General features: G+C 37.7%; 1 protein-coding gene across 1 annotated transcript; it reads left to right on the top strand.

Annotated features, from left to right (window-relative positions):
• Window positions 1-9,946: 9,946 nt before the first annotated feature.
• On the top strand, window positions 9,947-11,456 carry LOC131060784 (uncharacterized). Its single transcript, XM_057994177.2, has one exon. The coding sequence runs from the start codon at window positions 10,302-10,304 to the stop codon at window positions 11,223-11,225; it is 924 nt and encodes a 307-aa protein (XP_057850160.2). The 5' UTR covers window positions 9,947-10,301; the 3' UTR covers window positions 11,226-11,456.
• The last annotated feature ends 3,259 nt before the right edge of the window (window positions 11,457-14,715 follow it).

Genomic DNA, 14,715 nt, shown 5'->3' with positions numbered 1-14,715 from the left:
TTAACTGTTCTCCATTTTGTTACACGTAAAATTTACACCCAAAGGCTAAATTTATAGAATGGCAAGAGCTTCAAAACCACCAATAAAGGTTCCCAAAAAAGACTCTTCATTACTCACGACCAAAACCCTTGGAATGCCTCCATGAAATTCGAAATGACATTATTTTAGCTTCCAATACCTTCCCTCCAACATGGACACCTATACTTGCAAGATAAAACATTACGTTAAATGTATTAAATGACCGAAAATTAAGAGACACCTGCTGCCTCTTTCATACTCCCACTTGGAGAAGCCCATAGGTCACTCTTTTTCCACTTTCTTGTAGCGTCCTAAAATTGTGACACTTGCAATTTCGACTGCATTTGGGTCTTCACGATGGCGATGCAACACGGAACCTGAATGGAGACCCCGAAACTTGTTCATGACATCAAAAACTGCATTTCTTAGCACCCCGGCCTGATCCTCCTTGCACCCCGCTGTCCCTGGAGGTGGGACCATGGCGTCCAGCGCCCTGGTCCCCCAGGACCATGGCGCCCAGTGCCCTGGTCCCTGGCCCTATTTTTGGGCCCGGTCTCTTTTGGGTTTCGGGTCTTTATGTTTGCAAATTGGAAAATAACATTTCCTGGTCGGCCTAAGGTCGGGAAAATCAGTCTTTTAGCCCTAATTGACAAGTATATAAACTACATTTCCCCTCTCAAAAGGAGGAGGACAGATGTGAGCAAGGCGAAAGCAATATTCAAGCATTCAAACATTCAAGCATTCAAGCATTCCTTCAAGCAATTGAGCATTCTAAGTCTCCATTCAAGGCTAAGTGTTGCATTCAAGACAAGGATTCAACCATTGAAGAGGAGATCACTGACAACACATTACATACAACATACATTACACCTTCGCATGTAAGAATACAAACATTCTTACAACAAGGTATTAGTACTTGTTTACATTACAAACATTTACATTTACAGCATTCTCATTTCTTGGTTAATTCCAAAACCGGGGTTTGACCTAAAGGCAAACCCCTCATCCCTAACCCCCCAATCGTCCTCTCTTTTCTGTGTGTAGGTTGCAGGTACACGGCTGTAATTGAAGATCTGGAATCCTTGTGCAGAGACAAACAGATCCCCCTTCGTTTCGCGGATTTTTCGGAGGACCGTGTGCACGCCGGGCGCCATCGTCCCGTCAACTTTCGCTCAAATTTGTAGAATAGCACCGTCTCGACATTTTACTGCTAATTCCAGGTCCACAGCTTCATATCATATCCCTATCTCTGTTTATAAGCAAATATTTCCCACTTTACATGCATTCCTAGTTCGATCTTTCTATCTACATTTCTTTACAAAAGAGGGTATCCTTGATGTCTTAACCCTTGAAACTCATATAGCATCCAATCTTGCATTGCGTGGGATTGGATCTTGTGGGTTTCAACCCCTCTTTTGAATGTAAAGTCTTTCCCAAGTGAAAACCATCAACCCTAGTGACTCTCCCTTCTCTCTCCTCGGAGTTGGGGAGGGGAGAACGACTAGGGTTCGATTTTTCCGCTTTACATTTTGGTGAACCCGACGTGAACATCCTCATTCTAATTATTCATGGTTAGATCTGAAAATTTTGTTTCCTTAATTACATTTCCATGTTTGATCTTTTGCTAATTTTAGAGGTTAATTGCATAAAAACCCTAAAATTTTCTTTTTAGTAATTAAACTTGTGAAATGTTTAATTGTTAATGCTTGTTTCAGATCTACCCTTCTATTGCAAATTGTCAATTCATATTTGTGCTTTAATTTTGAAAATTAAGTGGTTAAGTGTCAAAACCCTAATTTTTAAAACCTTCTTGATTCAACCTTTGACTGATAATTTGACTGATCAAAACACCTCCAAATCGGCTGTAACTTTGGATTCCGCAATAAAATCACAATAACTTTCATCCCTGAAAATTTGGAAAAAAGTTGCGAGGACCATGTGCACCCTGAGCGCCATCGTCCCCGACATTTTTTCCGAAATTTCAGGAGCTAGATCTTACTGTATTTTTCTGCTAAAATCTAGAATTTTGGCTGATTTTATCAATTTTAACACCTTCAAAATTAAAGTCAAAGTTGGTCTAGAGATTGCTTGGATAAAGGCTTATAATCATTCAAAAATTGTTGAAATTGAAATTCATATCAAAATTGTGTTTCTTACAGTCCTAAATCTGAAAAGTATGTTAGCATTCATTCAAAATTTCAGTGTTTTATTCAAATTTTTGCAGTTTGTGACTTTTGAAATTAAGTGTCTAATTGCGATAACCTCGATTTCCACTTTCAAATTTGAATTTTGCATGAAATTGGGTCAACTTTTAAATTTCAAAGCTTGCATTGCTTCTAGTATTCCCTCTAAAATCATAAAATTCAAAATTTCAGTTTCCCCCTCTTTTTCAAGATTCAAATTTTACATTTTTCAACAATCTTGGTAGGGTTCAATTTTGAGATTGCAACTTTAATTTGGCCTATCTACAGATTGTAAAATCACTCAATTTTTTCAGATTAGCTTTAAAATCATCATAACTTTCATCCCTGAAAATTTCAAAAATAGTTGCGAGGACTGTGTGCACTCCGTTCGCCACGGTCCTGGACATTTTTTTTGAAATTTCGGGAGATTGTCCTGATCGTATTTAACAGCTTAAATCTAGGAGATTGGCTAATTTTATTGAAATTTGCTACCTCTAAAATTCAAAATCTTCTCTCTCTTTTGTGCATGAGTTTTACAACAATAAGCCCTACTTACTCTATTCCCGTTAGACGAAGCCTTAGAATTAAGTCTTTCCAAGGTTTAATTACTGAGGAGATGGAACCTAATTTGAATGGCCTTTTTAACGAGGACATGGGTAATTCCTCTAATCCTCTTAATGATGAAGAAGCTCTCCATGAGGTTTCTGTAGAACAACTTTCAAAATTGGATAACCAATTTGATGATTTTCGACAATGGATGTCTCAAGAATACCCCAATAGCGAAGCTCTTTCATTAATTGAGGGTCTAAAACGTATGGTTCAAAGTGATAAGAATGGAATTGATATTTTGCGTGGTATTGCACACATTGTGGATTCGAATGTGATGCCTATGAAGAGTTGTGCCGAAACTTTGGGTTATACACAACCTCCTACTCAAGTTAATCATTCTATTCCTTTGACGACTTCTATTGCTTGTATACCTACTTTTAAATCAAACATAATGACTACTTCAACACAAGATATTCCCCCTATGATCACCAGTCATGGGGGCAATCCCTCTTCTTCAATCAACCCTCTTCCTTCATTCAATCCAACTTCTTCATTCATTCCTTCAATGAGTGTCCCTATTATATCTCCACCAATAAACACGACGCAAGGGGGCAATTCATTTAACCATTCCATTCCTCCTTGTAGTGTTCCTCCTGTCCAATCATCTCCTATGACTAACTATCATAGTGTCCCACCACCTTACTCTCTACCTTCTTTCAATAACATAACACCTCCATCACAATCTAACACGTCTAATATGAACTCTTCGACTGAAGCGACCATTAACAATCTTGCACAAACTGTCTCTTCTTTACAGCAACAAATTGCCTCTATGAATCAATCTAAGTTTAGTGTGCCCACATTTGATGTTGCGAGCCCACTTTCTCTTGACATTGTTCGAGCTATTCCCCCTAAACATGTTGAAATTCTGCATTTGGAGCTTTATAATGGTAAGGGTGATCCTCTAACACATGTTAAGACCTTTCAAACAATATGTACCGATTTTGCTTATGACCAAAGATTGCTTGCAAAACTGTTTACTAGAACATTAAGAGATAAAGCCCTACAATGGTATTGCTCGTTGCCTTCCTATTCTATTACTTCTTTCGAACAACTTGCAAATGCTTTCATTCAACAATTTCAAAACAATATAAGTCCTAAAGTTACTTTGATTGATTTAATGCATTGTAAACAAGGTGTTAAAGAAAAAGTGACTGATTTCATTGGTAGATATAAGCATTTGTATGCTCAAATTTCTTTTCCAGTGCCTGACAATGATATTCAAAGAATCTTTATTTCTAATTTACAAAAAGACATTAGAGAAAAACTCCTGTTTTCTGAGTTTACTTCTTTCCAACAGTTGTGCGCAACTCTTCACAATTATCAACTGACTGTGAGTCAAATGGAACAAGCAAATCCTATGACTCCGAGTGATAAGGGTGATAGTAGTCAACAACCATTTGGGAAGTTTAAACCGAACAGAGAGTCAATTAAATTCAATGAAAACATCATCAACAACAATATGAATGCAGCATCAGGTGTGCCTCCTATTTCTAAATTTTTCAAGAAAGAAAGAAAGTTTACTCCTTTGAATGAATCATTGCATAGTATTATGAATAAGTTATTGGAACAAAATGTGCTTACTCTTCCTCCTATAAGGCAAATAGATCCTGCAAAGATTAATTCACCCTATTTTGATAACAAATCTTTTTGTCAATTTCATCGTCATCCTGGGCATGATACTGAAAAATGTTTTGCTTTGAAGGGTAAAATTCAAGATTTGATTGATAATAATACTATCTCTGTTTCTGGTGTGAATGATAAAGGCAACACATCTGTAGCTCCTCCTAACCAAAATCTTAAGATTTTTACTGATCCATTGCCTTCTCATACCTCTAATGCGATTGATACTACTGATTCCTCTGTCTCACCTGATGATCTTATGTCTATGACTCCGAATGTGATTAACTTTGTAGAGCAGCAGAAAATCCCTAAAGAACCTTCCTTCACATTTGATTCCAGTGAAACTATCAGGGCACCTGATGGTCCTTTATATATAGTTGCAAAAGTCAAGAATACACCTTGCCGTGGAGTGCTTATTGATCCTTCTTGTATGGTTAATGTCATTACTGAAGAATTTCTTTTTACTTTGCAATTGAATCAAGTGATCTATGATGAAACAAATGTGGTTGTGAAATTATTTGATGCATTTTCTTCTCCTGCAATTGGTTCTATTACATTACCTATTGAGGTCCATAACAAATCCCTTGATGTGGACTTTGCTATTATTCCATCATCCGAACAATTTCATGTGAAGCTAGGCTATCCTTGGCTATCTTCCATGAAAGCTATTGCTTCTCCTATTCACAAGTGCTTGAAATTTCCCCATAATGGTGAAGTTGTTACTGTCAATCATAGTCTCTTTAAACCAGCTGAAAGAACTTCTAGCGTTCCTATTGATTACTTTTGGCCTAAACAATTCCAATCTCTTCCTCTGTGAAGTGATCATCTTTTCAAATCTTATCAAAAGTGGAAAAAAGACATGATCCTATCTCTAAGTGAACCTAGAACACCCAAACTTGACATTCCTATCATTCTTGAGAAGGAAGTTCTTCCTTTGAAAGATAAAACTAATGTCTCTCCTCAAGAAGATTCCCAACCCATTCCTATGGATGTAACTATGCCTATATCTAATAAACTTTCTAAAAGTAGACCTATACCTCCTCGCCATGATGGACTTGGTCTCCTTCCTAAACCAAATATTCCTCCCTTATATGGAGCAGTTCCTCCTCCTTCCTCTTATGGAGAGAAGAGACCTTCCTCTTCTCCTATTATTCAACCTAAGAGACCACAACCTAAACACCCAAGTGATAAGGATGAGAACATTCCTCCTCCTCAATCTTCTCAACTTCCTACTAAGACTAGACGAAATCGTTCTGCACGTGAACGCCGACGAAAGTGTCGTCTTAGAGCTCAGGCAGCTGCTTCTCAAACTTTGCAATCCCCAAAAACACCTTCTGCTAGTATTATTCCATTTTTTCCTCAGCGGACGATTGAGCCGAAATCTCCTAAACATAAGATGCATGATGGTCTTGATCCTGTGCGAGTTAAAGATCCTATTTTTATAAATCTTGATGATGATATAGATGAAAATGTTACTCCTGTTCATTCTAATAGTGAATATGAATATGTTGATGTTGATAACCATTTATCTAACGCATTTTCTAAAGCACTTATCCTAGCTCCTAGACAAGAACACTGCGGCTTGGGATATGAACATAGCCCTTGTTTGGATCTTGTGATAGCTCCATCTGCTGTGTTGGATGTTCCTCCTCTAGCGTGTTTCCTACCTTCCCGAAATATTGATCAGCAAGATCGGGGGGTAGATGATGTGCTAGACTAGTTTCATTAGCATAGCAGATTCTCCCCTCCTCTCTTTCGTTACTTCTTCTATGTGTTATTCTCATTCTTCTATTTGTTGTCCTTAGTGTTGTCTACTTGAGGACGATGCAAAGCATTGAGATCTCTTTTGGTCTCTCTCATGTTGACTCAAAAGACACATGTGTTCCCTTCTTCTAGGTGACCTTCCTTGATCGGGGAATGAAGAACAATTATGCATACATACATGAATTATCATACAGCATATTGACCCCAAGGAAAGCGAAGTCACCTTGTGCTTTGTGTTTTGTGTCTATTATCCTTGGGCTTATCTCACACTTGGAGGCTAAATCCTTGCGATAACGTGCTCCTTTCCTTTCTCATTTCTTATATGTATCACTACCTTAAAGCAATCACCCCCGGTGAGGCGTGTGCGATTGCTTTAACGTAGGGGGGCATACATCCCGTTCATATCTTTTCAAGATACTTGAAAATTTCTTGACAAATTTAGCTTTGCCTTGAAAATTTTTGATATCTTTCTTGCATGACTCATAGTGAGGGAACCTTACTACTGACAGTCATGGTTCTCCCTCGTGATCTTCCCTTTTACTTTGTCAATCGAAGTCGTAAGATCCTTAGTCCACTGGGGGCTTGGTGTATCTTGCCTCCTTGATGTGGTGAAAGTTTTTCAATGTTGTTTCCTTGTACTTTACCGGAAGTATGAGCGTACGCTTATACTCCCGCTAAAGTGGGGGCTAAATGTAGCGTCCTAAAATTGCGACACTTGCAATTTCGACTGCATTTGGGTCTTCACGATGGCGATGCAACACGAAACCTGAATGGAGACCCCGAAACTTGTTCATGACATCAAAAACTGCATTTCTCAGCACCCCGACCTGATCCTCCTTGCACCCCGCAGTCCCTGGAGGTGGGACCATGGCGCCCAGCGCCCTGGTCCTTCAGGACTAGGGCACCCAGCGCCCTGGTCCCCCAGGACCATGGCGCCCAACGCCCTGGTCCCCCAGGACCATGGCGCCCAACGCCCTGGTCCCCCAGGACCATGGCGCCCAGCGCCCTGGTCCCTGGCCCTATTTTTGGGCCCGGTCTCTTTTGGGTTTCGGGTCTTTATGTTTGCAAATTGGAAAATAACATTTCCTGGTCGGCCTAAGGTCAGGAAAATCAGTCTTTTAGCCCTAATTGACAAGTATATAAACTACATTTCCCCTCTCAAAAGGAGGAGGACATATGTGAGCAAGGCGAAAGCAATATTCAAGCATTCAAACATTCAAGCATTCAAGCATTCCTTCAAGCAATTGAGCATTCTAAGTCTCCATTCAAGGCTAAGTGTTGCATTCAAGACAAGGATTCAACCATTGAAGAGGAGATCACTGACAACACATTACATACAACATACATTACACCTTCGCATGTAAGAATACAAACATTCTTACAACAAGGTATCAGTACTTGTTTACATTACAAACATTTACATTTACAACATTCTCATTTCTTGGTTAATTCCAAAACCGGGGTTTGACCTAAAGGCAAACCCCTCATCCCTAACCCCCCAATCGTCCTCTCTTTTCTGTGTGTAGGTTGCAGGTACGCGGCTGTAATTGAAGATCTGGAATCCTTGTGTAGAGACAAACAGATCCCCCTTCGTTTCGCGGATTTTTCGGAGGACCGTGTGCACGCCGGGCACCATCGTCCCGTCAACTTTCGCTCAAATTTGCAGATTAGCACCGTCTCGACATTTTACTGCTAATTCCAGGTCCGCAGCTTCATATCATATCCCTATCTCTGTTTATAAGCGAATATTTCCCACTTTACATGCATTCCTAGTTCAATCTTTCTATCTACATTTCTTTACAAAAGAGGGTATCCTTGATGTCTTAACCCTTGAAACTCATATAGAATCCAATCTTGCATTGCGTGGGATTGGATCTTGTGGGTTTCAACCCCTCTTTTGAATGTAAAGTCTTTCCCAAGTGAAAACCATCAACCCTAGTGACTCTCCCTTCTCTCTCCTCGGAGTTGGGGAGGGGAGAACGACTAGGGTTCGATTTTTCCGCTTTACATTTCTTAAGTCATTAAATATCTTATTCGAGACATCCATAAGTGGGAAAAACAATATTAAATATTTGTGTTCATAACCCACTTTTACCACTGTTAGTCTAACCCATCACCCCTTATGAATTTATTACAAACAATGATGAGAATTGATATTACAAATTAATTTTTCCAATACATCCTAAGTGCCTTAGAACACTTTCCAAGGATGTTGGAACCATGTAATAGGATTTACGAGGTAGATGGAACCTTAATCCTAACAATTTCCACAACTAAGCAATATGCAAAATGAGAACGAATATTATAAGAGACATGTAACATGCACATAAGAGCCTTATATATAGAGGTAAGGATGAGAAGGTAAAAGTGAAACTTTGACTATCTATCAAAGAGTGAAACACATGTATGACTCTATGGACAAGTGTAGGGCACACTAGTTAAGTGGTATGAATAGGACTTTCCTAAGCAGGCTAAAAACTAAGTAGTTTAGTAAAATCTCTTTTTGCACTAACATCAAGAACACTAAATTGGTAAATATTTGTGTGTTAACACCAGCATAACAAATGCAATGCTAAAGTTTATATGCTTTATGGATTTTTTTACCCATTTTAATTTCTCTAAATCAAATTCCAAGTGATGCATTTTTTCTTGTTGTGTGTCCTATTGTTTGTTTAAGAATTTCATATTGTTACAAGTTGATTAAATTCATTAACAATGAATATTGAGAGTAGTGAATAATAGGTTGACTCGGAAAGGTAATTCTTAATGTAACTCTAGATTTATCAACTCACATGTTTATATTAAATCTTATTGTGATAAAAAAAGAAAAGGAACAAAAATCTAATCAATGAACATTGAATACAAAATAGACGATGAAATTAAAATCTATTTTGTAATATCTCACAACTCTATCTTAAAAGGCCATGTCATCAAGAGAGTTCACTTCCTACTTAATTTTGGAGTAAATAGTGGATGGAAATGAAATCCTTTAATAGTCCATGATATTGAGCGATCTGTTTTTGGGTCCACATGCAACTTATAGTATATAAGACTATACCCCATACTCCTAGTGTGCGAAAGGCACCTAATTGTGCTTCTAATACAAGATGTATAAACGCTACTCTCTATAAAATTTGAATTTGTGATCTCTCTTTTAAAAATACAAATTTTCCATCGTCAAACCAACTCAAAATCACCCTAAAAATCATGTATCTACCTTTATGATGGTAATTCTTTTATATTATAAAATACAATAATTCTAATCATCGTAAATGAACAAACTTGAAGAAAAACATAAATTATATATATTTTAACAAACATCAATTAACCTAATTAATAAATTAGATTTATATGACATCCAAGTCTGCAAAACGAATTGTAGCCCTCCATATTGGGGTTCAAATAAAATAATCGATTATTTATAATGAATAGTTTGCTACCTTCACATATTATAGTCCAACCAAACCATTACACACCTTAAAAAAGCCTTTATAAAAAAATGATGTGCATCGTTGGACTCAACTAAAATTCTCATCATTTCATCCTCCAACATCTGCTTTATTTAATGGATGTTCAAACATATTGTATTATTTTGCCTTGGACCTCTACCCAAATACTCCATTGCCATAATTAAAATATAACGCCGTTACTCCGATACCTAATTTCGTACACCGTCACTTTATGTGGGTGACGCTCCGCCTAAGTAAAGCAAAATACTTTTCTTTCCGACCACTACAAACGTTTAAAAAGTAACGACAAGATATTACTCCATTGCCTTCATTTATAGTCTCTTGATCTTCTCTTGTCAGTGCTTTTAATGGAGTCCCTGAAATCTCACACCTATTTTTACCTGTATTAGTTGAGATATATGTGCGTCGTCCAGCGTGCTGCAGCAGCCCACAATTATAGACTCAGAGATTTTGCGGTACAGTCCAGCCGCTGAAATCTTCTTGCGCAGTTGAACACGGAATTGGCACCTGTACGTGTGCTGTCATGAAGCCTGCTTCGATTTTTTGGACTGGAATCTGTATCTGATCTCCTTTTGGTCTGTATTAGTAGAGAAAGCCTGCAAATTTTGTGGTTTGATCAAAATCAGGATTTACAATGGCGTCGGACGGTCATCGTGCCGGAAGCGAGCTGTTTGTTTGCTTTCCGTCGAGAACAACCATGAGTTTAATGCCTAAACCTATTCTCAGCCCCGGACGGAACGGGGACCCGAGCAAGAGAGTGAGGAACGGTGCGAGCAGAGGGCAATCCAGCCCTATGTTTTCGATTCCGAGCAAGAAGAATTCTGAGTACCAGGCGGAGGAACCGACGTCGCCGAAAGTAACCTGCGCAGGGCAGGTGAGAGTGAAGCCGAGCAAGCAGTGCAAGAGCTGGCAGTCGGTAATGGCGGAGATCGAGAAGCTACACAGTCACAAGCAAAGGCGTAGGGTTTCGACATCGAGCCCCGGGAGGCAGCGGAGTCTTGCTCAGGTCGTTGGTTTCAAGAAGGATCTTCTCCATTTCGTAACGGCTTTGCGGAATCTCCGTGTCGATTTTGGCTGTTTCGGCGCTCCTGCCGTTTCGACGGATGATGATGATGAAGAAGAGGAGGAAGATGAGGAGGAAGCCAAAGAGGCGACGGCCTCAGGGACATTTTTAGCTAAGTGGTTTATGATGTTGCAGGACAATGATGACCGGAACTTAAATAATTTCGATCCGAAATCGGTAGCTGTTGTTGCGGAGAATTCGAACCAGGAACCTGAAGCCCCTGCTGTGCCGCCGCCGAACGCTTTGCTTTTAATGCGCTGCAGATCTGCGCCTTCCAGAGCTTCTCTGGATGTCCAGGGGGTTAAAGCTGAGGACAGAGAAGGTAAAGGTATGTCGGATTTTAAGAAGAAATCTCCGCCGGCGGCCGTGGTCTTGAGAAGATGTGAGCCTGATTTTGCTGCCATGCTTTCCATGGACGTTTCTAAAGAAACCTGGGTTAATCGCCGGGATTTCAATCACCACAGCTTTCTGAGAAGCGTCAGCCTGAAAGGATGATGATTATTTTCAGTGCTTTTGATTTTCAGGAGGCCTTCACTTTGTTGGGGTTTGGCTTTGGCAATATTTTATTTAGCCGGATTTTGTATTTTGAGGATCATGCGCTTTGTTTTGGTGCTTCTACAGCAGGCTTGAGTGGATTGTCTCTGTGTATGTAAAGGCTTGTAAACTGAATGTAACGAAATTGTAAGTATTTTGATTATGATGACAAAATTGTGTTGTTTTCTGTTATTGAAATGGTTTTCTGTAATGGAGGGAATTGAAAGGCCTGGTCTTCAAAAGTTTCTTTGCATGTTTCAATCTGCTATGATCTTTAGCATCGGCAGGTCTCAGGTTCGAATTATGATAATGTTTTTCAACCCTAGTCTTGAAATGTATGCGCTGGTTAAGCACAAGTAGTTGGGAGGAAGAACTTTGGAGATTTCGAAACTGATTTTTCGCTTTCTTTTTTTGTAAATGGCTTTCTTAAAGTACGGATAGAATAGTGGAAAGGAAATCAGATACTTTCCACTATAAATAGAATTGATGGAAAAGGGAAATAAAACATTTCTTACATAAATATTCAAGGTAAAAAAAATCACTAATTTAATGAAAATAGTTAAATTTTAGATATATGACTGTTGGGTTTAGAAATTGGAATCTGATTGAATTCAAAATATAAATAAAATAACTGAAATGAAATGGTTATTTCAAATTTAAATAAAAAGAGATGGGAAGATTGTGATATTAGATGAAATGGAAATAGATTTTAGATAAATATGTTGAGATGAAAGATTATTGGTTTTTAAAATATGAAATTAGATATTAGAGAAAAACGTTTTGAGATAATTGTGCTTGGTGAATTCTACAATTGCATGAATTTACATCAAACTTGCACCTATAATTTTGATTTATATATATCGATAAATCTTATTTGTTTTAAACATCATTATGGTTCTAGATGTTAGGTTTTCAAATCTTTGGTACCTCCAACAAAGGTTTACATGTATTTGTACATGCTCATAGAAGATACTTGGTGGTATCCAAAAATATTGTTGGAAATTGTTGTTGGCATTCTACACTCTTATGAGAATAGTTGATGTTGTCATTGATGGCAACCAATTGGCAACCAATTGGCAACTAACTGACAAACATTTGTCAACCCATCGGTAGTTACCGGCACTGGCAATAGACTTCTACATACATCGGCAGGCACTTCACCGGTAGCAGCAATAATGCATATTGACACTCAAGCCGACATGGAATAAACTTTGTTTATTGTTTTATATTGTAATTATCTTTTGTAAAAGCCGACATGACATATTGTAAAAGACTCATATGTATGAGATCTTATAAGTCATTTTGAGATAATGAGAGGATATGATATAGAGATGTGTGAGAGAGAATAGATGATATTTTGTATAAGGTGATATAGTTGACAGCGGAGGTTTTGGTAATAGATTGAGCTTAAACCGGTACTGAACTTGACATAGTTGATGTTGCTCTGAAGTAGTACATTGTATTGGATTTTGATAGTCCATTTTGTAAGTTAGTGAGACTTCTGTTTTGTAGTTGAGCAGTGAGCTCTAGGCTGCTAGCCTTCTTGCATGTGCAGGCCCCTCATTGTAAGTAATATTTATTCATTGGCCAGTGAGTGAATATTGTGGGTCACAAATCTCATTGAGGTTTTTTCCACACCGGGTTTTCTCGTTAAATATCTTGTGTTATGATGTGTTTTCTATGCTGTCTTTGTTATTCTTATTTACCGATACACTCTTTTTGGGATACAAAGTTCTTAATAAGTTTAAATATTCTGCTAACCGGTTAGACATTGATTCACCCCCCCCTCTTAGTGTCTTTGGGACTGTCATTGATTCTAACAATTGCTACGTTACGAAATAAGGTGACTAGCTTCCCACCATTTTCTTTAATCAAAGCTCTATTGATCAATCAATAGTTTTGAAAAAGGTTTGAAGATACCAAGCAACAAATACAAACAAATTTGGTGCATATATGACAACGCTAAGTCCTTTAGAGACTTAAATGCAGTGAGGTGCAATTGAATGAATGTTATGACTTAATGCAAGCATAAGGGTTCTTTTCTATTTGATTGTGCAAGGTATATGTAGTTTATGTGCGGGTGCAAGATATTTGAGTGTTGCTGGGGTTGTGTCTACAAAGTGATCCTTTTGATAGATAGATGTGATGGGGTGTATTAATGATCCTTGAATGAAATAAATTAGGCTAGTTTTCTTCTATACATGAACTAAACACCCAATTTTAAAAAAATGTTGTAAGAGTTGGTAAATAACATCTGGTTGGGATTAAGTTGGCTTGAAGCCACAATTAGTTTTCAAAATGAGCGAAACGGGTCAAAATTATACTTATGGCTTTGAATTGGGCAAATAATATGTGTGGTTTTAGACCCAACAAAGGAATTTATAATATATGAGAGAGAATTGTTCTAAGTACAAATAAGATGTTTTTAAATGTAATTCTAAGTGGTAATAGGAGTACCAAATTAGTCAAAATCATGTGCATGAGTAATGTACTTAGAACTCCCATGCAAAATGGAAGGAAATAGTGTAATGGATGTATGTGAATATATAAGCATAGGCATACACAAGTAAAATAAAAGACATGCACGATTGTAATCCGAATAACTAGAGCAACAATCTAGATTCAACCTATGAGTTGCTCATAGGCTTGAAAGTGTGGTTAGAATGATATCTACCCCCCTTGATTTTGTGTATTCTTCAAAGGGGAGCATGCAAATCGAGAGAAATATTGGATATAAAAATCAAACATGATACACTCCGCATAAAAAATAAGCATATTCATGGTCTGATTGAATGGTTATAAGCATGAACATGATAAACTATAAGAAATTTTTTAGTATGGACATGATAACCTAAGATAAGAGATGTATATATAAGATACTTACCTATGTGCGACCAATATTTCTATGATGTGAAATATTCTCTAAGTTTTTGCCCCTAATCAAAGATAATAGTATGAATTCTTGTAACTTGTAATTGATGAAAAAACACCTTTCTCCCGAGTGATAAGAATTAAGTGAAGTCATAAAAATGGATCATACCACAAAAAACTTAACACATTAAGATATTATAAGAGAAATTAGTAAATATATTAATTCATGAAGGCATCACCATTGACTATCCATCTCAATGTGATCAAGGGATGTGCCACTAAAATTTGTTTCTCCCATGGGACAATCCATGCCATGTCGCATAGATGATGATGTATGATCATGATGTTATCCTCTATGACCAAAAGTGTGATGCCAAGGTGCCAAGTATGATGTATGCTTTGAAAGAATAAACTTTGATTATAATTTCATGTACACTTGATCTTTTCCTTTATGGTCACGAATGTTTTTTTAGTAGCCTGGTGTCTAACATTGATATATGGGTGTGCTATGAGGATCAAAACCAATATACTCTTTATCACTACATTAGTATAATATCCATCCCTCAATTCCATATGATTA

The sequence above is a fragment of the Cryptomeria japonica genome, chromosome 10 (assembly GCF_030272615.1).
Source record: "Cryptomeria japonica chromosome 10, Sugi_1.0, whole genome shotgun sequence".
In the NCBI taxonomy this organism is placed as follows: domain Eukaryota; kingdom Viridiplantae; phylum Streptophyta; class Pinopsida; order Cupressales; family Cupressaceae; genus Cryptomeria; species Cryptomeria japonica.
The sequence above is the reverse complement of the archived record's forward strand: the minus strand, read 5'-3'. Positions and strand labels throughout refer to the sequence as shown.

Excerpts from the sequence above, each read along its gene's own strand:
- LOC131060784 (XM_057994177.2), top strand. The coding sequence starts at position 10,302 with ATGGCGTCGGACGGTCATCGTGCCGGAAGCGAGCTGTTTGTTTGCTTT.